At 53.1% G+C, this 25,965-nt stretch overlaps 2 protein-coding genes across 9 annotated transcripts in view; both read right to left on the reverse strand.

The window, feature by feature from the left end:
- On the reverse strand, positions 1-19,953 carry ANKLE2 (ankyrin repeat and LEM domain containing 2). Its single transcript, XM_045844168.1, has 13 exons — positions 19,617-19,953; positions 14,310-14,783; positions 13,016-13,219; positions 11,089-11,282; positions 10,821-11,009; positions 8,973-9,095; positions 7,381-7,447; positions 5,855-6,027; positions 4,840-4,946; positions 3,906-4,096; positions 2,890-3,508; positions 1,935-2,066; positions 1-1,524 (listed from the first exon to the last, which is right to left on the reverse strand). Exons 1-13 carry the CDS (start codon positions 19,801-19,803, stop codon positions 1,317-1,319), a joined length of 2,868 nt encoding a protein of 955 aa, XP_045700124.1. The 5' UTR covers positions 19,804-19,953; the 3' UTR covers positions 1-1,316.
- Positions 19,954-22,208: 2,255 nt separating this feature from the next.
- GOLGA3 (golgin A3) overlaps positions 22,209-25,965 on the reverse strand; it is a 32,968-nt gene continuing 29,211 nt past the window's right edge. For all 8 annotated transcript variants that reach the window (XM_045841539.1, XM_045841532.1, XM_045841547.1 and 5 more), the window contains 3 exons: positions 25,576-25,740; positions 24,594-24,757; positions 22,209-24,018 (listed from right to left, as the gene is read on the reverse strand). In XM_045841539.1, the coding sequence (XP_045697495.1) occupies positions 23,799-24,018; positions 24,594-24,757; positions 25,576-25,740 (549 nt within the window). In that variant the 3' untranslated portion in view covers positions 22,209-23,798. The remainder of the gene's footprint in view (positions 24,019-24,593; positions 24,758-25,575; positions 25,741-25,965) is intronic.

The following is a 25,965-nucleotide window of genomic DNA, read 5'->3' on the forward strand; positions in this document are numbered from 1 at the left end:
TTAGGGCAGAGCACTCCTTTAATGTCCATCTGAGTATTTACAGCAACACACAGGGCAGTAAGGTAAGAAAAAGACAGATGAGCACTGTGAATGTGTCTACTCTGATTTCTTCTGAGAACAAAGATGCCATTTAAAATGCCGCTGGAGTTTACAGCAGAACATTTTCTGTCTCACACAGATTGTCAGCGACTCTACATGTGAAAACACCTTGTGTAATCATTAGAAATTTTAAATCTGCACCTTTATTTGAAAGACAGCTGTCTTTATGAATGAAAAAGAATCTCATGCCTACTCAGCATCACTATACATTCTCAAAAATCAAGTCCAGGAAAATAAAAAATCATTTACAAAAGGCACTGAAGTTAGCAAAAGCGCTGACAGCTTTCAGTTGGCTCCCACCCTGGACGTCCACAGAACGCGGCTCTGCGCGCAGCCGCCCGTCACCCTGCGGGGTCTGTCCCTGGGCGTCTGGTGTGGCACTGGGAGCGTGACTCCCACACTCTGCACTGAGACCCCGGGGGCGGGGCTGAAGTAAACCACACTCAAATCACTGAACCAGTCTCAAACCCCTCAGAAGTCAACCTCCAGTTTCTGTACTAAAATGGGATGCTTTTATAACAGAAATCCAACTGGAGTAAGTTCCAAAATATTCTGAGTAAATTCTGAAACATGAGATCACATCAAAGCCAGGAAACAACTGTGTGCCCTGCCTGGCAGCAGGCGGCAGGCAGGCTCCGAGCCGGGCACAGCACACTGCTCGGGGCCACGGCCCAGGCCTGGCGGCGCACGCAGGCCTCCCAGGGCCCCTGGCTGTGTCTGAGAAGGCAGCTTTACCTCTGTCCAATCAAGGGGAACCCCAAAGTAACTCCCCGCACCCCAGAAAAGGAAGGTGGGCACAATTCACCTCAGTGCCCAGAACCGAGCTGCAGCAAGGTGGCTCCAGCAGGGGGCAGCTCCTGGCGCGGCCGCCCCCGCCCCCAGGCACGGGTGGTGGTCTGCGGGAGCACAGGTGGCCTTGGCTCCCGGGCAGTCACACACGCGACCAGGACAGCAACCACGTCTGGGGCACTGCCACACTGACACATTCCAAAATACTGGTACCTGAGTTTGCTTTCATCAACTTCTCCCAAAGTACCAGATACATAAATTTTATACAGAACATATGCATTTTCTAAAATACTTTTACTCTCAAAATGATTAATAAGTTAATCAGAATATATCCTTTTTGTGAATTTGAGCAACAAACACGTTATCCTTCTTTCTTTAAAAATGAAGCACGAGCCGCGCAGTGAGCCCCAGCCCTACAGGGATGCGAGCTAGGCCAAGGGCACCATCCTGCGCAAGTGGCCCTCGTTGGCAGGGCTGTAGCGCCCAGGGCTGCCCAGGCAGGGCGAGTGAGGGGCCAGTCCCGGCCTCCTGGGGCTGCCTCCTGAAGGACCACTTCTCCCTGGGCTGCAGCTGGGAGGGCAACTGAGATCTGGCTGCTGAGACGTCAGCTTCCCTTTTACCGCAGGGCTTGGCCAGCTGAGGAAACCAGAAAAGGTCTGTCAGTACACATGGCGGTGAGGGGGGATCAGAGGCCACGATGGGACCTCCTGCACCTGAGCCCAAAGGACCACTGTGGCTACGAGAGGCCCTTAGAACCTCAGAACATAGGCCTTGAAGTTTAAGAGCCCATTTGATTGTCTACATAAATCCCACATGATCATGACCAGGAACCCTGGGTGCTCCCCACGCCCTCCCTCGTCAGCAGCACCCCTTCGGCTTCTTCACGCACTGAAGGCCCCTCCCCTGAGATGCCCCCAGCCACGGCCACATGTCGGGGAGCTAGACACCAGCTTGTCCAGTGTCCTGGGGGGACCAGTACATGCGTGTGGGTCAGAACTGGGCGGCCCCAAACTCCAGTGCCAGCAGACCCGGGGGCCCGTGTGTACCTCTGCCTGGCAGAGGGCGGGTAGTGCAGGACGGCGCTCCTCCACCTGTGCACGGCAGGGTGCTGCCGAGGGTCCACGTCCACACACCCCAGGGCGGCCAGCACGTCCCGGTCCAGCTTCGACGGCTCCTCGCTGGGAGGCGTTACCGAAGAGGAGGAAAGGGAGAAACACTTGTGATCAAAAACAGACTTCCAGCAGCACGGCATTTCCTTTTCTTTTGACTGGTTGATTTTGGGGGCGCGGCGGAGAGAAACATCAGTTTGTTGTTCCACTTACTCATGCATTCAGTGGCTGATTCTTGTATGTGCCCTGACTGGGGACTGAACCTGCAACCATGGCGTTATCGGGATGACACTGGAGCCAACCAAGCTACCCTGCCAGGGCAAACCGCTGCATCCTTGATTCATAAACCCAGCACAGGGGCAGACCTGTGCTGGTCCCCCACCACCATCTTAAGCACCAACTGTCAGGCACAACCCAGGCTGCGGAGGGGCCGAGGCTAAGGTGGCAGAAAGGACATGCTGGCTTGGGAGAGAGTGCCCCCAGGATCTGCCCTGCCATGAAAATGCAACTCCATTTCCAGTTCTGAGAACCATCGACCTGGGACAGACCGCCACCTGGGGGACGGGGACTGAATCCCAGACCCCTCTTCCCAAAGCAAGCAACATTCTTAGGACAGTTCCAGTCATTCTGGGGTGTCTATCTTCCCAGGAACAACAGCAACACAAGGACAAGCTGAAAAGGGCGTGTCTCCTACCAACCTGAAGATCCAGCTGAGACAGACTGAGAGCCTCAAGAAGCTACACACCCGACACGTGTGAACGAGTGGTGCGTGTGAGGCCAGGCTGTGGGCAGAGGGAAGCTGCCACACACACTCACTCCCCCACTCCGTGTCATCGAGCCTCACACCCGTCCTACAGCGTCTCCCTGAACAGCCCCCACCCCCAACTCATACCCAAAAAGGAAGAGCCTCCAGACAGGCTCCTCCATGGTGGGGGCCTCTGCGGGCTCCGAGGACGCCGAAGTGCAGCTGTGCTGGGCCTTGTGTCCAGGACTGTGGGCATCCAGGCACATGTTGGCCATCCCTGTCGACGTCTCGCTGTCCGTCCCCGCCTGGCTGTTTCCGAGTCTGCTGGCAGCAGGAGGCTCTGACGCGTCACTGTCCATTGCATCTGCTCCTGATGTCAGGATCTTCTCATCTCTCATGTTCACACTTTCATTTGGTGTCTCAGAAGGGCCACTCCCTAGATTCTGCAAATGGAGTTTATTGAACTCCACCGCCAAGCTGCGGACAGGTGACGGGAGGGCCTCCTCCCCGCTCGTGGCCTTTGTCCTCTTCCCACCCGGGATCTTGCTGCCACTCAGGGGGCTGAAGCACCCATTCCTGTTGGGGGGACAGGTCCTCTGCTCCAAGGGAAGGATGTTGCACCCCAAGTCTCCCAAAGCCTCAACTGTGGGCTGGCTGTTGTTTCGAGCTGTGTTCTGTCGATTTTTAACCTCTTCCAAGCTCATGACATTGTCTTCACTCAGAAAGGCCTCCCCGGAGGTGGAGCCGCTGCACTTCCCACGGCGGCCTGTGAGGGAGACAGGGCAGCCCCTCAGGCGTGGGCAGTGGAGTCCGCACAAAGCGTGTGCAGCACAGTGCAGACCCCATGACCACCCAGTCCCTCCTGAAAGCTTCCTCAGACACCAGACGAAACCACCCGCCATGCTCCAGGGGCAGGGAAAGCAGGGCCCTGGAGCAGAAACAGAGCCTCCAGGAAGATAAGAAGGACAAGGCCAAGGGCAGCCACAGGTAGGGCGGGCTAGTGCCTGGTGTCTCCTTCTCATCTGCACGAACACAGGGCGCCGAGAGCATGACGGACAGAGGGCAGCGGCAGGCGTCCCTGTGTGCGCAGGGACATGCTCGGGCCCACGGGCACAGGGCGGGCTCCGGGCCACAGCATGCAGGGACGCCACGCGTGTCCTCACCCAGGGCAGAGGGGTTCTCCCGGACACGGGCTTCATCTTCCCCTGTGTCTCGCTGGGCCTCTCTGCCCATTTCCTGCTGCGTGAGATATTCCTCCAGTTTCTGCAGGCCCTCCCGGGAAGACAGGTCGACAAAGCAGCCCAGGAAGTCCCAGTACTCGACCCAGGGGTACCCCAGGTCATGGGCCAGGTCCCTGCAAGAATAAAGCATAAGTGATCAGTCGTGAGGCCGGAACAAAAATCCCAGAACCGACAACAGAAAACAGCCAGCTAAGGCAGAAATCCTGGTTACGGTCTCATTTCACCCTAAATCTGGGGCAAAGATAGGACTCTGGGTCCTCTAGCACAGGCGAGCAGCTCACTCGTGGGGCTCTGATGGGATAGAACGAGCCAGTCACTGGGGCGGAAGGAGCCCGCATCCAAAACCAGCTTTACCAATAAACCGTACAGTGAGGCAAAACAGCACAATGCCACCAACAGACGGACCTTTGTGTTTTCATAAACCAGTGATATAAAGCAGAAAATGATTCTGGTTTTAGCCAGGCACATGAAAATTTAGAAGTCCTTTTCAAGTTTAAGCTGTAAACCTGAAACTGAGCATGTATTTTAAGAAAAAATTCTAAATCCATTCAACGATGCTCTATTTGATTACTCTGTAATTTAGCTCCCTGACTGCCACTGGCAGCTTCTGGCCACCCTGAACACCCCGTGTTCTACTTTCCCCTTCACTGCCAAGGAAGCACCCAGCGCAGGGCACTCCTTCCAACACTCTCCGCCCCTCGGGCACGGGCTGCACGACCTGGGGAGGGGCTGCGGGTACAAGGCCTGCAGGGACCAGAGCTCCAGGAAAAGCCTGGAACATCCCAGTAAATGCTTCCTGGGGATTCTGACTCTGGAGCAGATGTCACTGGCCTTTCCACCCGCAGTTTTGACGCACCTGCCCGCTCTCTCCATGCCTCTTTCTGGATCCGACTTCTTGACATCGTGAAAGAAGCCCGCTTTCTCTCGAGGAGGGGTTTTCCAGAGCCTGCGAAAACCTTCTGCCTATGAAGAGAACGTATCTCGAGCTGTGTCCTGCATCCAAGCTGCTGGAGAACGTGAAGACCCACCAGCACCACAGAGCCAGCTGGGTGCTCCCAGGGTCCTCCCCTCCTCCCAACACAGCCTGGACGACATGCCCACCTGCCTTGCAGCTAAGAGAGCTACAGGGGGCTGCATTCTGACCGAAGTGTGGTGGGGGAGGGCCCTTCTCATTCCCTGTGGCTCTGGGTGGGGCATGGGGTCAGAGTGCACCAGGAGGCCCGAGGAGGAGGAGGAGGCCTCGCCCGGGAGCACAGCACCGACCTGCCACCCAGAGGTCTCCAGGCTTGTTTCCCACCACACAAGAGAAGAATTAATGCCCATGTTTTTGACCCATTAGAATTTTATGTTTTATGCAGCTGACTCTAATCCCACTGATGCCACTTGTTTTTCAGATATTTTATAGTTGCACGTAACTATTCAGAATTTTTTCAATGAGATGAAAGATTATACAGGCCACTGTATGTAACAGCTCAGAGGGTGAACTTCAAAGCTTCCAAGTGGAAGTTTCCTTGTGACAATGCCAGTCTACACCACTGGGAGAGACGGCCCAGCTAGACCGGCCATGCCCTGGGAGAAGGGCTATCAGAACTCAGGGGAGAACACGGTGACCATGGCATGGGAAGCGTCGGCCCAGGTAAATGTCGCTCCTGAGGTGCAGGCTCCCCGCCATGCCCGTGCTAGCGGCCAGTGAGGAGCAGGACCAGGACACCCCTGTCTCCCCAGCGAACCTCTGAGGCCCCGTCACTCACTCGCTGGGGCCCCAGGAAGACCTGGTCTCCGAGACCAGGTGCGGGGCAGAGGCAAGAACACCCAGCACTTCTGGTGGGGACAGCCAGGAGCTTGTTCCAGAAGCTTCCACAGCAGCTCACCTTGGCTGGACTCAGGGGCCCTGCGAAGGCTCTCAGGGTCATAACAGGGTCCCTAGGGCTGCTCCCACCGTGGCTGATGTGAAAGGCCTTGGCCGTCTGGTCTGAAGACCACAGCTCCCCGATCACTGGGGACGACATGTCCTCTGCCCTCAGGAGCGGCACGTAGTAGTGACCTGGGGAGACACCAGGGCTCGTCGCGTCTGCGGAGACGGCTCCTCACCTCAGCACACAGGTGGGGGCTTCCAGTGAGCGGCCCAAGAAACAACGTGAGTGACCCCTGACAACAACAACAACAACAACAACAACAACAAGGCCGCGAGTCTCTGGAGCTGAAGGGGCTGCACGAGAGGTCAGATGCTCCAGACTCTGTGGGTGAGCCCCACGCTCTACCTCGGTGGGAAAAGGGAGGGAGGGGGGCGCAAGCACCTCCTCGCCCCAGGTTCTTGAAAGGACTGGGGGAACAAGGTCAGCCTAAGTGGACACGGGAAAGCATCAAAAAGAGGGACTGTCTTCACCTCCCCCCATCCCCCCGGTCCCTGTCCTTTCAGCACGTCCCAGTTCTGGTCGCTGACCACCTATCTCTAACCTGACGGGCACTCGCAGACGCTGCGATGGGAACTCAGGACAGAACAGAGGGAGAGCACGGGGAGGTCACAAGGGACAGCGTGGCCAGGCTGCAGGGGACAACATGCACACAGCTGGTTGGCTGCCCAGAGCCAATGAGCCTTATGTATGAAAGTAGGAGGTGGCAGCAGTGTCTGTTCAATGGAGACCGAGTGACAGGGATCTGGATAAGGGAAACCGAGAGAGGACAGACAGGCAGTCAGTGGAAGTCAGCGACCTCTGGCTGCAGGTGACAAGGAAAGGCCCCTCTGCTGCATCACCTGAAACTCCCTGGAAACACAGAGGAAGACAGTGGGAACGGCCCCTTTCCGAAACCAGCCATCTCCACAGTCTGGAAGCCTGACAGCTACAGGCCAAGGCCCATGAGCTCCTGACCAGAGAAACGAGGGCCCTGAGAGTGAACGTGAACCTCCACAGGACCGTCTGGCAATCCGACTCCCAGTCTGAGGGGTGAGATGCAGAGCTGGCCAGGCCTCAGGAGTGGGGGCTGCCCAGGGAGCGAAGGAAGGAGCTGCCCTGGGCAGCTCCTTTGCCAAGGGTGGGGGCAGGGCCTGGCGCAGAAAGAGGTGACAGGGAGCTCAGGCACTGGCCCTCCTGCTGGCATCTACCCGAGAAACGTCAGATACACCTGCTGCATGAGCTGTCTGCAGAGGGTGAGGGGTGAGGCACATGACTGACAGCTTGGTCTCTCAGAACAGCTCAAGGGGTCAAAGGAGGGACAGGAGGAAGGCCGAGGTGGAGCAGGAGCTGGGGAGTTCAGGAAACAGGGTAACGAGGACGAGGGCTGGCACGTGGAGCTCACCCGTAACCCTCACTTCACGCCCCGCACACGGCCAGGCTCGGACCTGCCCAGTCTTGCCCAGCAGTGGGCCCCACACCCCCGCACCAATGCCCCTCCTTACCCTTTAAATATTCTCTGATCCGCTCCTTCAGTTCCATGGATTTATTTTTGCTTCTTTCACAAATAACCTATTTTAAAAAAGAGTTATGTGAACTTCACTCAAAATCTTAGTTTACCACATTTTCTTATCATTAAAGTTTTATAAATCCAAGTTTTTAAGTCAACAAAATAAGAATAGTACCTAATGCTCAATATTTCATAAAGCCCACCACCAAAAATTGTGTCCTGAACAGTTAAAATCTTTCTTCCATAACGTTTTGTAACAGCTTATGTTGCCAGGACAAGAAAAACCCTGAGATTCTGGGTGAATTTTATTTCCTTTCTTCACGTTGTTCTCCATTTGCTAGTGGTCTGCACGGAGAAACCTTCAAGTGCACCATCGAGTCAGAGCAGCGGTGCACAGACAGGCTCACGGTTTCCGGCTAAGTGCCGCTGCCCGGGAGCCCACTGTTTGGCAGGGTCGACACACAACAGCCATGTAGCACGAAACACCAATGTTTGCTTTTTGCAATTACAGGAATCAACTTTGTCAGCCCTTGAAGAACTGGAGTGACAAGAACATTTTTGCTAGAAGAGAATCAAACCTCAGTAACCTTCAGATAAGGAAGACGCCACGATACGATCATCCTGACAGCCTGTGAGAACTTACAACACGGCTGTGCAGTGCACCCTGGGACAAGTGCAACTAAGTGTCTGTTTGAGTCTGTAACTGATTGTGAGAGGTGTCAAATGTTTTTGAAATGTCTTACCAAAGAGCATTTTATATTAAAATATATACATATGCAAAGAAAATGCTGAGTCAGATATATGCAAAGTACTGTTAATTTCTGAGTTGTAGAACTGTCTGGATTTTCTTCTTGTTCACGTGCACTCTAAACTTTCTCCAGAAAGTAGGCATGTAATCCCAGCTGTTACAAGGAAGGCATCTGCTACCAGAGCAGAGTCCTTACAGGTCACATTCCCAAAGGGTGGGCAGGTCAGGTCAGGTCAGCTAACAGCTCCAATCTCGGTCAAGTGCACTTCCCAGACACAGGCAGGGCTCAGCCCTTGGCGGTGGTGGCAGGGGAGGGGGGGCGCAGGGTGGCGGCACGGGCACATTTTGCTCAGTTGCCAGCACAGAGCATGCGGAGGCCTACATGCCTCAGGTGGGAATATCTGGGTGGGACTTAGGTCAGCACCTGGTATACCCTGAGCTGCACCTGTCAGCTATTTGCAGCATCATCATCCTCATCACCACCCTTACCATCACGACCATTATCACCGTCACCACGACCTTTGTCCTCTCTGGCTCTGGCCAACTGAGATATGTACAGAGAGAACTCAACAAAAGACTGTGAGCTGCTGAGAAAACTGACCACCTGTTTTAGGAGAACAGAATCAGCACACAGGGCTGCGCATCCCCTCCTGGCTCCACGGCGGCCCTGTCCTTAGCAGCTGGGCTCTAGGTGAGTGTGAGCGCGCACACACACACACACACACACACACACAATCCGAGTTGCTCCCGGCTTCATGGTGGTGGTGATCACAGACTGCAGTTTTACGTACTTTCATTTCTAATGCCACACAGTGAAAGTATTTTAATAAGGTACTTACATCTTCAGGTGTTTTACCACATTTATTCCGTGGACGTCTGGCAATCAAAGGGTGTGAAGAAAGCACGTTGACCACACCTGCATTCCCAAACTTACAAGCAAAGTGCAACGGTGTGTCGTAGCCCTGAGAGGTGCAGAGGAAGAACACATTTCCCATTTACACTCCTTCGTCTCGTCAGGTTGCTTTACGATGAAAACAGTTACTCAGTATAAGAAACAAAGTCCCCGAAAACAAAGACGTTGTTTTTATAACTGAGAATACTGGCGGCTACCACCTATCCACTTCTTGCCAGGGCTTGAGCCCAGCACAGTGCCCTGGTGACCATGTATCCAGTGCCCAGGGGCCCAGGTCTGGTGGGAGCTCACGGCGGAGCTGGGCCTGAAAGCTGCTCAGTGAATAGCAGCTTTGACAATCCAAGGCCTGGTGCGATGTCTCACAACTGATGCTCAAAATGTGAAATAAACAGACGGAGGCAACATCCAGAATAAAGCAAAGTCTATGAAGTTGCTCTGTGCTCAGAGAAAGTTCCCTAGCAGCTAATGCCACTGGAAACCCCACAGTCTAGTCCCGGGTTCCTCAAAAATTAAAAACAGAAACACCTATGAGCCAGTAGCTCTGGGTATTTATCCAAAGAAACACAAATCACTAACTTAAAAAGGTATGACCTGTGTGTTCCCTGCAGCATTATTTACAGCAGCCAAGATATGGAGACAACCTAAGTGTCCCTTGAGGAAAGGATGCGGTGCACACGCACAATGAATATTACTCAGCTATTACAACAAAAAGCAACCCCCCCGAAATCCTGCCATCTGTGACAACATGGATGGACTGAAAGGGTATTCTGCCGAGTGAAGTAAGTCAGAGAAAGACAAAAGCTGAATGATTTTACTTTTATGTGGAATATAAAAAACAAAATAAACAAGTAAGCAAAACAGAAACAGACTTATAGGCACTGAAAACAAACTTATGGTTGCCAAACGAAAGGGGGTTGAGGGGCTAGATGAAAAAGGTGAAGGGGGCCCTGGCTGCTTGGAGCTTCACCTCAGTATGACCAGGTTGAGGGTTCAATCCCCAGTCAGGGCACATACAAGAATCAACCACCGAATGCAGTAGATTCAGTGGAAAATAAGTAGAATGACAAATCAGTGTTTCTCTCCCTCACTCTTTCTCTCTAAAATCAATAAATTAAAAAAAAAAAAAAGCGGAGGAATGACAGCCTTCTTAAAAAAAGGTGAAGGGATTCATATGTATAAATTACCAGCTACGAAAACAATGATAGGATATAAAGTTCAGGACAGGGAACATGGTCCACAGTATTGTAACAACCGTGCCCTGGTGTCAGAAGGGCACTAGACTTATTGGGGGAACCACTCTGTAAGTTATGTAAGTGTCTAGTCACTATGCTGTGCACCTGAAATTAATACAAAGATAACTGAATGTAAACTGTAATCAGAAAATAAATTTAAAAAAAAGAGAGAAAGATTTTAAAAGACAATATTTCCCCCCAAAAGCTACAACGGACAACTCCCCGCCCAAGTTCACAATGCTTCTCAAGTCCCTCGCTCGCCGCTGAGGTCCTTCCCAAGGGTCCCCGCTGGGGCGCCTTCCACTGCTACCTGCAGCCCAGCGGCCCGAGGGTCACAGCACCCTGCCTGGCAGGGCAGACCCGTGTGTGAATGGCTCCTTTCCCAACCACCTTTCCAAGCCCTCTGAGCTCACGGGGTGCACGTCTCCTTGCCGACCCTGCACGTGCAGGGACGCAGCACATACTCAGAGCCAGGCACGTGGGTCTGGTTTTCACTGCGAGGCTGACCGTGATGTCACTGAAGAAAGAGGCGGTGCACTCACCCCCTTGTCGGGCGTATTCAGGTACAGGTCCAGGATGTAACAAATGCGTTTCTGCAGCATGTCCGGGGAGTCATCAGGGTACATGAGCTGCATAAACTCAGGGTTCTCCAGTGTCTCAAGAGTCAGCTGGCAGATGGAAGCCTGATCCTCTCTGGCAGCAACATGCATGACGTTATACCTACATCCCTCCTAAGGGAAGAGCAAAGATTGTGAGTTTCATTTTTGTCACCCGAGGTCTTGAAACTAACAATGCTGGACACAAGCTCACCTGTACAATGGTTGGGTTGTCCCCAGAACCAATCAGATACCGGGGGTTACTCCAGACAAGGCTGGAAAAGGTGTCTTCGTCTCCCTCCTCCACAGCTTTTCGCAGTTTGGAAGTGAGGTCCTGTGTACGGGGATTTTTATAACTGTTGGCTCGTTCTTTGTTCATGGTTTCTGACTCAGATGAGCACAAGCCATCTGTTGTTGAGAGACAGAATTTAAGAACACTTAACTTCAATAAATTATGTACACAATTAATACAATTTGAAAAGGAACTAAAAATAAAAGAGAAAATATTAAAGATAAAGGTTGAAGTAATTAAATAGGAAAAAACCAGTAACGGCAACAAGAAATAAAACAACAGAACAGCTAAACGAAACCCCAAAACTAGCTGAAAAAAACTGTAATATATAACCCTTTGATAACCCGCCCCGCAGAAGCCCCCAGTCCAGCTGAGAGAAGCAGGGAAGGGACAGGAGTGCGCGGCGGCGGCGGCGGGACGGCGCTGCCCTGGCAGCCAGCAGCGGCACAAACGCGTGGCAGCAACGACCCGCGGGGACCCAGCCGGGAAAGCTGGGACGGGGCAGGGAGCTCAGTCAGAGGAGCCGGGCAGGGGCACGTGGCTGCTGGCATCACCCCAGATCGGCAAAGCACAGGGAGCGCCCTTAAAGGCAGCGAGCCAAAGAGACTTCCGCCAGTTTCACGCCAATGCCTGGAGACGTCTGGCAGATACCTCGAGGGAGACTTCTGCAAACAGCACGGAGGGAAGCCCGTAAGGCAGGGGTGTCAAATGCACGTTCACCAGGGGCCACATCGACCTCGCGGTCACCTTCAAAGGGCCGAGAATGTCGTTTCGGGACGGTGTAAATGTAACTACTCCTTAACAGTGAAGCGAGAGCCCGGCGCTGCTGCCGGGTAGAAACCAGGTGCCAAGCCAGACAGAACAAGGGGGAGGGCCGGGTTCAGCCCGCGGGCCTGGTGTTTGCCGCCTGTGACCTAAGGGCTTGAAATCCTTCTGGTTTCCAAGCAAGAATCACCTGTGTGAAGTCAAGTAGGGGACAGAGGAAAGGAAGCAAATGGGACTCTGGACAGACGGCCAAATGTCTGTGAGGAGGGGCTGCCTCTGGAACCCCAGCCAGCCCAGGAAGCAGGACAGCTGGGAGCTCCAAGAGTGGACAAGACTGAGGCCAGGGCTGCGCACACAACCGATGACAAAGGTCTCCTCACAAGACCAGGTTCTGAGCCAAGAGGTCAGGTTTCCAACTAAACGGATAGTCTGGGTCAAAGCTGCTGCCACAGTCCTAGAAGCAGGTGTAGCTTCAGGTGGGAAACAGACTGGTCTTGGCATCAGAAAGTGCCTCAGCCCTGGCTGGTGCGGCTCAGTGAACTGAGCTCCGGCCTGCAAACTAAAGGGTCGCCAGTTAGTTGGATTGCCAGTCAGGGCACATGCCTGGGTTACAGTTCAGGCCCCCAGTAGGGGGCGTATGAGAGACAACCATACGCTGATGTTTCCCTCCCTCCCCTTCCCCCTCTTCCCTTCTCCTCTCTCCAAAAATAAATAAATAAACTCTTTTTAAAAATGCCCCTGAATGCAACAGGCAGCAGGAAGAGAGGAAGACAGAAGGAACAGGACAGAAGAGGTGACGGCGGCCCTCACGGCTTCTCCCACAGCTCGTCAGTGTCGGGGCCTAGAGTAGCTGCCCGGCCCACTCAGCCCCCGTCGCCTCTCCCCTCAGGGTCCCGGTCCCCCCAGCCCAGCCCGAGGACCCATTCCCTTCCAGCTGCTCCACACCTGGGCTTCCCTTCCCCAGCAAACAGGACTCCTCCCAAAGGCGGGAGAAACTAATGCCCATGTAGCAGGAGAGAGAGCACAAAATACTTTTGGGCAAAGCTGATAGTAATGCCACGTTGTAAACAGCTACATAACTTACCTTTTGACCCACCATTGCTAGAGAGTGTCGCTACTTTCACAGAAGACGGTAGAGAAGTTTTGCTTGGAGAAGGGAAATAATCACAAATTCCTCTAGCGAATTTCTCAGCATCTTCTCTGCTTGAAAAAGCCTTGAATCGGGATCCTCTGATCATTTTGACAGCTTGCAGGGCTTCCTTTTTGTCTTCGTAAACGTGAACCCTCTCTGGTGGGAAGCAACAGAGGGAAGGTGGAGACGAGCGACAGGAGCCGCTGTCCTGCAGCCGCCCCGAAGGCCCGGAGCCCCCCAGGCAGCGGCTGCTCCCCGGCCGCCCGCCCGCCTCCTCTCCGACATGAATGTTCATGGCTGCGATCCCAGGGAAACAGTGCTTCGCTAGCCAAAAGAATGCAGTAAGCTTGATCGTGTATGTGTGTGGATGTAAAAAACGTGATACATTTTTATACATATCCTTTATATCCTTGGATATAAAATTCCATATTAAAAAATAAAATTCATGGGTTAATGACCTAAACAAAAATAACAAAGAAAGCAAGTTTTAAAACTATGAAGGTATTAGCAAATCAATGTAAGAAAATTTTAAACATAATTTTGGGTGGGAAATGCTTTTTAAGCATGGAAAGGAACCCAAAATGCATGAAGAAAAAGAAAGTTCTGATTATATAAAAATATTATAGTTCTTTAGAGGAACTATCACAATCAAGTTCTGTATAAGACTCTGAAAAAATACATAACATGCAAGTGATAGACTGGGATAAAATATTTTTAACTGATATACCAGAAGAATGGTAATGCCCACTGCCCAATAAAAATGGTCAATAGGAGCTCTGGCTGGTGTGACTCAGTGGACTGAGCTCAGGCTGCGAACCAAAGGGTCGCCAGCTCAATTCCCAGTCAGGGCATGTGCCTGGGTTGCGGGCCAGGTCCCCAGTAGGGGGTGTGTGTGAGAGGCAACCACACGTTGATGCTTCTCTCCCTCTCTCCCTCCCTCTCCTTCTCTAAAAATAAAATAAAATAAATAAGTAAATAAGTACCTAAAAAAAAAAAAAAGGAGGGAGATGATTAATTAACAAATAGTAGCCAGCCAATAAATACTTTATTTTTAAAAATTTCATACATAGATTAAAAAAATTTTAGGAGAGTTCTATATAAAAATACCAACAGTGGTTAACTCAGAATGATGAGATTATAGTGGCAAAATTATTCTTTCTTCTCTAACACTGGGATTTTTAAGATCACCTCACCCTGTGGTCAAAGCACCCCCTCCCCGTGCAAAACACCATGCGGGTCATATTACCATTTCTCGCTGGGGCATCCTCGTAGGCTGGACACACCCCATAGTACAGAGGCGGCCCAGCAGAGGCCCTCGCCACAGTTTGGGGGCCGCCGACCCCGGCCACAGCACTGCAGGGCACTGCGCAGGTCCGAGACTCCAGGTCATCTTCCTCCGGAGGACTCAAGCCCACACCGTAACAAAGATCTCTGTCTTCAGGGAAGCTGACCTGCTCGCGCAGGCTCCCCACGGCAAACTTCGAAGGCCTCTGCGTGTTCTGGCTGAGAGCTGTGGCACCCACGGGGGTCTGGGTGGGAAGGTGCGAAGGCGGGGTTCTTCCACACTCTAACAGAGCCTGAGCCAATTTCTTCTCAAAAACGAACCTTGTAGTTGAGGTAATGGGTCCACATTTCAACCCGGCCTTGACGATTTCCTCTCTTAGGTCATCCGGGTTCAGGAGTTTCAGCCGAGCGAGGATGGCATCCATTGTCATTTCACCTAGGCCCGAAACAACACAAAGCAGTTTGACGTCTCCACGTATATCTTTTTTTATCTAATAAGAACCAACCAAAGAATGCATAAATAAGTGGAACAACAAATCGATGCCTCTCTCTTTCTCTCCCTAAAATCAGTTTTTTAAAAAAGTGGCAAAAAAAGCTGGCTTCAAAGTTTCATTTCAATCCAGTGTTTCTCCATAATCTCTGGAGTCTATGGACTCCCTATGAGAATTTTCATTATGTTTTTTGTTCCCAAATCTATCAGAACACAAACAAAATTAAGATACACAGTTAAGGCTCATCTGGATAAGAATCTTATAACCTAGTACGATTACACAACAGGACCACACTAACATTCCAGGCAGGGGAAACAGGCACACTCCTTTGTTGCTAGTTGGACTGTAATTTAGAACAAACCCCAAGGAAGGCAACTGAACAGCTTCCATCAAAACTCCAACTCCAGAAACTTATCCTACAGATACATTTGCACTTTATCCCGTAAGTGGCAGAAGTTACGCAAAGATTTAAAACATGGCTCTAGCAGTCCTTTCGCTCATAGCAACAACAAATAGCTCATGTTTAACTTTTTGCTTGTCTTTCCATGTGCCTGGTGCTGTTGCAAGCACTCCACATACTTGGAAGATATTTAACAGAAACGGTAACTCTGGGAGGCATCACCACTCACTGCTCACCCCCACTTTACAGACGAAGAACCCAAGACAAAGAGAAGCTAAGGAACTTGTTCAAGTCATACAGCTACCGAACAAATGGATGTGAGCTGGAGCTGTAATGAACACATTTGGAGAAAAAGCAACTAAACCCATGGAGCACAGGTTTAAGTGCGGTCAGTAGCATCAGCAAGGAAATGACCCCTGTGATTAATGGGGCTTGAGACAAGGGCCTAGACTGGAACAGGAGGTCTTGACAGTGGACAGACCAGGTGCCATGCGAGGGCCTTGAGGGACTGCAGTCGGCCTGGACAATGCTCAGGAATTGATTTCACCCGAGGCAGAGAATGTCCGACACAGAACAAATGGAGATTTAGGCACTGAGCACTGGACACATCTGTCGCACACCGTGTGGGCACTTCAGTTTTCAAGTCTGAGATTTAGAGGACAGGAAGTGCAGAGGGTGAAAGACAGACCCAGAGTCCTCAGCACACAGGTGGTGGTCACGACACCAAGAGACTAGACCAGGGAACCAAACACACACAGACAGGGAGCCTGAAATGGAATCTGAGCAACACCAAGGAGTAAAAGGCAGGAACGTAAAAAAATTGGACATATTAACATCAATATGAAATATTAATATCAAGGAGGCGATGGTTTAAGAGGTGTTCACAGATGAAATGATAGGCCTTCCAGGACTGGTTTTAAATTACTCCAGCAGAACAGAGGGGCCGGTGACAGAGAAAACGAAATTCAAAGAATACCAGCTGCAGCTGGACGATGGGTACAGGGGCTCATCATATTATCCTATCTATTTTTGTGTGTTCCTCTTCAAAAAAACTTTTTATGATGCCCTCCCCTCACTGCAAGATTTCAGAAAAGGCTGCTACTTATTTGCAAAGCAGAACCAGTCTCAGAAACAGCGACTGTAACGCACAGCCCCCTCTAGAAGGGGGGCCTGCTGAGCACAGCACCCCACCGGGAAGAGCCCCTCCTCGAAGTCTCTGTACACCTGATTCAAGAGCAACATAGATGGCTCGGTGATAAGGACCTGGCAGGACAGGGACAGGGCAGGTCCAAGCCACATGCAAGGCCAAGTCCAGGGCTAGGGACACACTGGGGAAGATGCTATGAAGAGAGAGGAACTCAACCCCTTCCTGACAATATTCTACTTTTCATACTATCCGTGTCCTTACGCTGAAGCTACGTTTTTAACCTGTGTAAAGGGGACTTTGTCCTTGCAACTAAGCAAACGCTAAACAGAACAATTACACTGCACTGTATCGTATCACTCACTGTGTGACCTTGGGCAAGTTATGCAAACTCTAAGTCTCCGTTTCCTCATCTATACAATGGACACACTAGCTCTCCTTCTTAGGTTACAATGCGAATTAGATAAAACAGTATGTGCGAAGTCTATGCCACTGAGTTTGACACGAACAAACTATCCACAGATATCAGTCACAGCTAATAAGCTAACAAGGAATACAAGTTTCTAATTCTGCAAAAAGCACACTGTTACTAATATTCGTACAACACACAGGTATCTGCTCACGTGTGCGGAGGAAACGAAGGACGAAGCAGAACCTCGAGGGACCAGTTACCCCTCGTGGGGCAGGTGGAGCCGCACAGGAAGAGCAGCTCTTCAGAATGTGACTCTATGTTCTGACTTCTAGAAGCAAACCTTAAAGAATAAGTCAACAAAGACATGGGGGGACCCCCAAATAGAATACAAATAAAAACAAATGGGCTCAAATGTATTACAAAGTAGTAACAGAGTCCCTGGGGAGAAGGAACCCATTCAATACTAACAGAGAATCAGTTCCACCTGACTACAAACTAAGGCCAAGACCAGAGAAGGGCCAGGAACCCGGACTAGAGGTGGCAGGTGGTTTTCAGTGGCTCCGGTTAGTGGTTCGGAAGCTCCTCTACGGCACTCTAGGGCTCAGCAGGGGTCAATCATGGCTCCTGAGGTTTCAAATCAGGAGAGGGAGCCTAGAACAGGGGTTAGCAAACTTCTGGAAGGCCAGGGAGCAAATTCTGAGGCTCTGAGACCCACAGGCCTCGCAATCGCTCAAGAAGAGCTATAGACGAGCGTGACTGTGTTCCACTGAGACTTTATTTACAAAAGTGGTGGGGCCCGACTCGGTCTGCAGGCCCTGGTGTGCTGACCCTTGGGCTAGAAGGGGATGTATCTGTCTGACCCCGAGTGACTGATAGACACAAAAACAAAAGAAATCGAGTTAGGTGTGAGGACTCAGGGGTCCCCAACCTCTGGACAATGGATGGTACCAGTCTGGGCCTATTAGGAACCCAGCCAAGCAGCAGGAGATGAGCTTGAATGAACTGCTCTTGAATCACCCCCAAACCACCCCCCACCACCCCCGGGGGTCCATGGAAAAACTGTCTTCCACAAAACCGGTCCCTGGTGCCCAAGAAAGTTGGAGACCAGGAATGACATTTCCTGGTCTCCCTACCAGTAGTGTGATCGTGTAAGACACTAACATTGGGGAATCTAAGTGAATCATCTACAGACTTAACTACTTTGAAACAATTACGAACACAAAAAGTTGAGACACAGTAGAGGTCACGCGGACCCATCGCCTTGCTTTCCTCAGTGGCAACGCCTTAAACATTGCAGTGCGTGACCCAAAACAGGAACTGACCCACAAACCAGACAGAGGTCTCGCCGGTTTCGGGGGGCATTCTTTTGGGTTTCTGTACGGACCTGACCATTTGCCACCCCTGGAGATCCACAATCAATCCCTGAACCGTTCAGTCACCATGCACACCTCCCTCCTGCTGCACTTTTAGTCACGTCCAACCTCCTCCCGGCTGTCCCCACCCCTGCACAACTCTGATCTGTTCTACCGCTACTGTCGCTCCGAGAGCCACTCGCTGCAGACCTTCTGGGGATGGCTCTGTCACTCAGCACAGTGCCCGCGAGCACTGGGCAGGCTGCTGTGGGGACACACAGCCGCCTCACTGCCGGGGGGCATCCCCTGGCATGAACCTGCCAGTGTGTTGAACACTCACCCCTCAAGAGACATCTGGGCTGATTCCAGTTTTTGACAATTAAGGATAAAGCGGTAAAATGTGAATATGGGTTTCTGAGTGAAAATGAGTTCTCCAGAAGAAATGCCCCAGAGAGCGGTGTGGGTTCAATTCTCCGAGAAACTGCCTGTTTTCAGAGTGGTCGCACCATTAAGGTTTCCACCAGCTGTAACGAGACCCTGTTTCTCAGCGTTTGGAATATTTGCTTTTTTTTTTTTTTTCTTTTAGCCGTTCTAATGGAGTACAGTGATACCCCACCGTGCATTTATTTGTGTTTGGCCAGTGGCTGGTGGTGCTGAACATCTTCTTCCACACGTTTCTTTGCTTTGTACTATTTCTGTTCATTTCTTAGAAACCTAAAATCATTTCAAAATGACAAGCGAAAAACTTAAAAGAAACTGGAATACAAAGAAACACCGAGCCTCAGCCCTCCCCCCGACCCTGTGTCTGGGAGGCTTTCAGGCCCGGGCCCTGTCCCGATCGCGTAACTGGGCGGAACAGCGCGCGGCTGAAGGTGCCGCCGAAAGCTTAGTTAAAGGGCGAGCGCAGGCGGCCGGCGGCCGGCGACGCGACAGCACGTAGGGCGGGCTGGACCCGGCGTCCGCAGACGACGTCCCGGCTGGGATCGGCCCACCACCGCGGTCGTCCCCACGGAGCCCGCCTTCTCGGGGCTGCTTTCTCAACCGCGAGGCGTCATCCCAAGGACACCCTCAGCCCCGAAGTTCCGAAGCGAAATTTCGCTTTCTGTTAAAAAACTTCACCCTTCCACAGGAGCACTCGAGAGACATGAAACGCGGGCCAGGGAACTGAGGACGCGAGAACGAGGCGGGTGCGGGAGGCGGAGAGGGCGCAGACCGCGTGCGGACACGGGTGGGCACCAGACCAAGGGAAGCCCAGACAAAGGACGCCAGGGGGCTCCCCGGCAACGAGATTCGGACGGGCCGAGAGGCCGACGAAACGGTCCGCAGACGCGGGGCGGGCGTCCGGCCTCAGCGCCGGGCCGTCGTCTGCACCGTAAGGACCTCGGAGTGCTACTCCCGGGCTTTTCCCAGAACAGCACCCCCAGGTCGGGGTGGGGTCCGTCCAGGAGGCGGGGAACCGAGGGGCCTTACCTGGGTCGGGGGCCGGGTCCACCATCGCGTGCGGTGGCGGGGCGGGAGACGCGTTCTGGCCCAGGCCCCACGGCCGCCTCTCCAGCCGCCACACCAGCCAGCGAACTGCGAGCAGCAGCACCGAAGCGCCCAGCAGCTCCCAGGCCAGCGCTGCCCACTCGGTGGCCACCAGCCGCTGCCACAGCATCGCCACCGCCCTCCTCTCCGCCGCGGCTGCCGCCACCGAGGAGACCCGCGCCCCTCAGGACCCCGCGTCTCGGGCTGCCCACGCCGCCGCCTGACGGCGCCGCCGCTCCCGGGGTCGGCTGGCGGGGGGCCGCGGCTACGCTCACAGGCCAGGGCGCTCCCACCAGCTTCCGGCGACCCAGCGAGGGAAGTGCGACTGCGGCCCCCCGCTGATGGCACCGGGCGGGCGAGGGCACGCGGCCAGGCGTGGCACGGGCAGCCCCGGACGCGGGGTCCTGAGACGGGCGGGGACGGGGGGCGTGGCCCAGGCGGGGGCGTGGCCCAGGCGGGGGCGTGGCCCGGCGGCGGAGCCCTGCTGCTCCTCTCCCCACAGCGCCTTTTCCTCGGCTTGGTCGACTGAAGCGCTTTGCGAGCAGAAGGGGCCGGAGACTTCCCTCCAGCGGCCGCGCGCCTCCGCCTCTGGAGGACGTTTCCCGTTAGCGGCGCGGCCGGCTCCACCCTCCCCTTCTCAGCCCGTCAGTGCGTCTCCTGACCTGAGTGCGGCGGGCTCCCCCAGGGAGCGGGAGAGCCGCCCGTTTCACCCAGAACTCTCATCTGGTTCATCCCTCTTGGTCAGAAGTGAAGTATGAAAGGGGTGAAACCGGGGTCCTCAAAACTGAGACTCAGGCCCGCTGCCGTAGGCAGGGCCAAGGGCTGGCCAACGACACGCCGGTGCCGACGGGCGCGCGGCCTGGGAGGGGTGCCGCCCTCTCCGCTCCGCTCCGCTCCTCGGAGCATCCCTGGCTGTGCAAACTCCCCTCCAGGTACCGGCCGCAGGTGGCAGGTACCGGCGACGCGGGGCCGGAGGGGGAACCCGGGGAAGCGGTTGTGAGCTGGGTTTCACAGCCCACCCGAGACTTGGGCAAACAACACCTTCGTTCGAGAGTGGACAGCGTGTGCGACTGCATGAGGCGAGTTACCCCCAAACATGGCGCTTCCTCTCTCTCTGTATGAACCCCAATGAAATATGAAAATCTGTAACAAAAAATAGTTTATTGCACAGATTTTAAAGAATTCCCAAGCACGCTGAAATTTATAAAAAGAAAAAATTAACATGCTTTTTAAAGTTACAATTTGCTGTGCATGGTGACACCTTCCCCCTGAACTGCCCCCACCTGGGGAGTCTGTTTCATGAGGAAATGTCTCACCGAAGGAAGTGGCTACGCGCCTCTCGCGCTTTCCAGCCTCTCCCAGACAGTGCCCGGGACCCTGCTGCGGCCCGAGCCCACCCCACAGGAGACTCGCCTGGGGCGCGCTCCCTGGGCATGTGTGAACAAGGCTGAGGGTCCCACACGCCCCAGTGCCGTCCACGTCGCGGGGGGCTCTCAGGAAGGGGCATTTCCCTTCAGACACGCTGGTCCCCGTCGCTGCCAGAAATAGTCACACACCACACTTTTGTTAAAGGAACACGCACGAAGCAGGAACGAATGTCACAATGACTCTGCAGTAGCCCCAGACCAAGGAAGGCCTAAGCCGCGAGGGGCTGCGTGAGACCCCCCAGTGCCGTGGCCCCGGGCCGGCTTCCCGGTGGGCGCTGCTGTCCAGACCCGGGGACAGGAAGGGCACGTTTCACACCCCAAGGGAAACTGACGCTCCAGATGCGGGGTGGGGCAAAAGCGGGGTTACAGCCGTGAGCACAGGAAACAGAGGTGACTCTTGTGTTCGTACTGTGTTAGTCTGCACTCGAGCAACTGCAAACCCCCTTTCGCCCCACCCTGGAGAACAAAACCGACCCGATCTGTGGCATCTGCCTGATACATGTCGTGGAGAAATCAGGGACAATCTCATTGCAGTATTTTTTGCAACCCAAGAGAAACAAGTAATGACATCTTAAGGTGTCCGAGCCCCCGTTCTCTGGGTGAGGGCATGACGGCGCACTCACACACAGGACGAAAGAGACACACCAGTGCAACGCCACGGGGAGCCCGTCCTTCCCGATGCTCCAGGCACGACTGCTGGTGTTCACGAGGAGGTTCCTAATTCCCACTTGTCCCCACACAGAATGTTGCACACGTCGGGAGGTAGAAGTGACAGCAGAGTCCCATGGAGATAAGAAAGCTGGAGCCCCCAGAAGACACCACATGAGCTCTTGAATCCCAGCCCAAGGGTGGCTGGGCGCTGGCTGGACTGGAGGGTGGGAACTGCGGATGAAGGTGGCACAGGGCAAGGCCAAGGAGCCAGACAGCACACGTGCACACGGACCAGGGAAGGGGCTGAGGACAGAGCGGCTTCCCCTTGCTGGACGCACTCAGGGGTCGTGTTTCCTCAGGGAAAGGACACAGGGATGACTGGCAGGCCTTCCACGGCATCTGGGGCTGAGTGCCATTTCTTGGTTTTAAAATTAAAACAAGGGTAATGCAGCCAAAATAAATAAGAACATAAATTATCATCTTTCTCTTCTGATGGTACAAAAACATTTTTTTCAAAAATGATTTTCAACTATTATGGAAAGCAGAATACATTTATAATGAGTTTTCAAGTATTGTTTCAAGATTGACCCTGTACAAATGAGACACGTGTTTAGAAGTCTCAATACTTGCCGGGGAACCTTTTTTAAACAACAAACATCTTTGTGTTAATACAACTTTATCAATGAACCTTCTGACAGCATATTATAAGAGAGCACAGCTCAAAAATACCCTTTTCTCCACAGAGGAGATTCAAGGTGCACACACGTCACCCCACCTTCAGAGCAGCAGATCTGCACAGGATGCACGTGCACCCACCTCGCGCTGTTCTCCAACTTGTTACAATAACTATTTTAGGTTTTCTTAGCTAACTTGGGGACAAGCTTACAGCCCTCCAGTACCACAGTCTTTCCGTTTTTGCCGGTGTGCTTCAGGTGGGACATGTGTACAGGCAAACCTCACGCACTCGTGGTACCTGGTTTCAAACAGGGCTTTTCCACGTTGGGTGAGCATGGGGACCTCACCACCTTTCCCCTCGGGGCAACCTGCCTCTTCCAGGAACCTCACTGCACTCCAGATAAGATGTTAAAGCACTGTGGACCTCCTGATGGCCGTCACCACCGAGTCCAGCACATCTCCGATGACCACAGGTCCTGGTGCTCACTGCCACCCAGAGCACAGAAGGTGCAGCCTGGAGAAGCCATGTTACCTGGGCTAGAGCCCCACCTACCCACCTGACCTGTGCCTCTCTCCAGACCTCACACGTCAGGTCAGCTTGTGGGGACCACAGCATCCTTTTGGGTGCCCCTGGTGACCGCAGGGCCTGTCTGGGCGGTGACCAAGGCGAGGCCAAGCAGGGTTGGGTTGGAGAGGTGGACATCGTGCACTTGTACCAAGGAAAAAGACACTCAAAAATAAAGTGAAACAAAAACTAGAAAGAATGCTCTTTGTCTAAGAATATTTGGTTTTAGAAGGTAAATAAAATAATTACGTTTCTTAAAATATAATTTTCTGACATCCCTTAATCCTACATGTACATTATTTCCTAACAGCAGATTTTCAAAAGGCAATCAAAAAGCAGACAATTTAGGTCATTTTTAAATAATATGAGGACATACTTTTTAAAGATTAGGTTATAATTCTCAGTATTTACATACACGTCCTATGGTGGGATGGCTAGGAAAAAATAAAATAAAATAAAAACCAAAGGTGCAAATAGAGTTTCACTTCCGTGGGAGGTGAAGCTTGCAGTGGGTCCCACAGGGAGTGAGGCAGTGAACCCACGACCAGGTTCCCCAGGACCAGCGGCTGCAAAGCCACGTTTATGTCACTCGTGAGGTTTCGCTTCCCACACGTAACCCTCAGAGACCTTCCAACACTGTCACCAAAAGCTCACCTAGGATTTTAAGGTTTGGTCACTTTGTGGGAAGCTGGCTATGATCCGCTCCGTTATTTCACCCCTTGTAAAGGCAAACACAAAACTTAAAACTCCATCGCTGAAAGAAACAGCTCAGTCAGACACATGACCTTGTGAGGGACTGTCCGACAGTTACACACACTCGGGATGGGGATGCTCCGTGGTCGCCATTCCCAGCCCCTCTGTGGGAGCCCTGCTGGGACCCGGTGGCTCTGTGTCTCCTCCGGGGTTGGCATGGGCACCTGGGGAAGTGGGGCTGGCGGCGAGGTCCCCTGGAGTCCACGAGGACAGTGACTCGTGCACAGTGAATGCGTGTGCCTCCATCTGGCGCTGCAGGCTGTCCATCTCCTGCCTGGGGACACAGGGAGCAAAGGTGGGAAGGCCAGTCAGAGACAAGCCAGGGTGCCACTGCTTCCCCATGATGGATGTGGGGCCTAACGGGCGTCAGCTGGATGGCCATTCGCTCACACATCTCGGGCACCTTCAGGGACCAAAGGAGCCTCTCTATTTACACCAGCAGCAGCAATGGGGGACACAGAACTTAAGGGGCTCTCGACACTGTTCTTGGTGCCGTGTAGAGACCAACAGACCATGAGGCTCCACACACAGTCTTCTGTTCAGGGATGTGAGGAAGATGGAGCCAAGAGACTCACACGCAGCCTCCCTCACAGGGTCCAAAAAAGAGGTCCCCACCAGGCCATGCACTCTGTACATCAGCCTCATGCCAACGGAGTTGAAGGGCTCAGGACCTGGTAATTTAGGGCTTCTCAGGGTTATTTAGCTGCAGGCAACTATCACCTTACAATGTGACCACACTTAACAGAGACCTGCTCAGCCCCAGCTGGGTATTCAGTGCTGCAACAGGGACTCGGCCAAGCTCAACATGTGACTCAGAAGCTAAGCAACATGAGACAGAGCCCCTCGTACTTCAGTTGCTGGAGGCAGCTGTTGAGGTTCCTCAGGGGCTCCTTGCTCACGGCGGGAGGGGGCCTCAGCAGTTCCTCCAGCAGCGAGGCTGGGACCGGGCAGTCAGGGACCTTCACTGGCGTCACAGGGCTGGAAGGGCTGGCCTCGCCTCTCCGTTCCTTCCTCTGTTCATAAAAGCATATAATTAGGTGTCTGCTGCCCACCCCGTTGTCTCCGCTCCACACGGCCCTGGGAAGGTATGTGAAGTGGTCTGCACCCACTGAGCTGGCAGCCACAGGGGCTCAAGAAACGCTGGCCGAAGAGAACACCTCCCTGCTGCACACAACAGACACACACAGTCCTGGATCCTCAGGACAAAGCCAAGCCCTAAATGTGAGCTCCCACACAGGACTCTCCACGAGAGATCACAGCCCTGACTCTGAGTTTCCCTAAGAAATTAAGTCAATTTTCCAACTCAGATGACTCCCCTTTCTAACACTTCAAATTAAGACTTTGCACAGATATATGCTGATGCTACTGAAACCCTGAATCTGTGCCACTTCTCTGACCAGGAAACCATGAATGCATGCTCACGTGAGTACGTCTCTGAGAAGAAACAAATGCTAGGCACGCAGACAATCCGAGAGGGACCTGTGACCACAGCCTCGGGGTCCTGGGGTTTCAGGGCCCAAGCTGGTCTCAGCTGGGTGCACCAAGGGACGAGGGATTTTAACACAGCAAACCATGACCTCACTTGGTTTATAATGCCCAGTCAACAACATGATAACTGAACTCATAAATAGAAGCAAACATTTTGCTGGAAGTCACCAAAATAAATACTAGGACTATTGTCCAAGCAGAATTCTCCACATTTCACACAGGGGCTGCTGAATGTGGAGTCAAATACAGTTTTATGTCTGAGATCCACCACCCCACCCCCAGCCCCCGGCCACCTCCCCGCAAAGGCCTGCAGTTCCCATTCCTGCCGCCAGAGCCCGCTCACCGTCTTGGCTGCGCCGCGTCGCAGGTCCAACTTAAGCTGCTGGTTCTGCTGCAGCAGAGTTTTCATGTTGTTCTTCAGCTCCGACACTTTGGCCTGAAGCACAAACTTGTCTTTCTGGGTCTTGGACAGGTCCTCCTGCACTATCTCCAGCTCAGACTTGATGTTCTAAGGGAAGTCAAGTCACAGAGTTTTCACAGTTGAAAGATCTGAAATGCTGCCAAGGTGTCTGCGTGTCATGAGTCTAAGGAGACACAGCAAGGTGCTGACTGTCGTAGGTGCCCCTGCCTGGCTTCAGGTCCTCCCGGCAGGCCAGCCTGTGATGCTGGCAGCTCCATTTACATCCCGCATGCCCTCACCCCTCACTGCTGCCCTGACCACACCCACAACGAG

This window comes from Phyllostomus hastatus, unplaced genomic scaffold (assembly GCF_019186645.2).
Source record: "Phyllostomus hastatus isolate PE091 unplaced genomic scaffold, TTU_PhHast_1.1 phas_contig_1162, whole genome shotgun sequence".
NCBI lineage: Eukaryota > Metazoa > Chordata > Mammalia > Chiroptera > Phyllostomidae > Phyllostomus > Phyllostomus hastatus.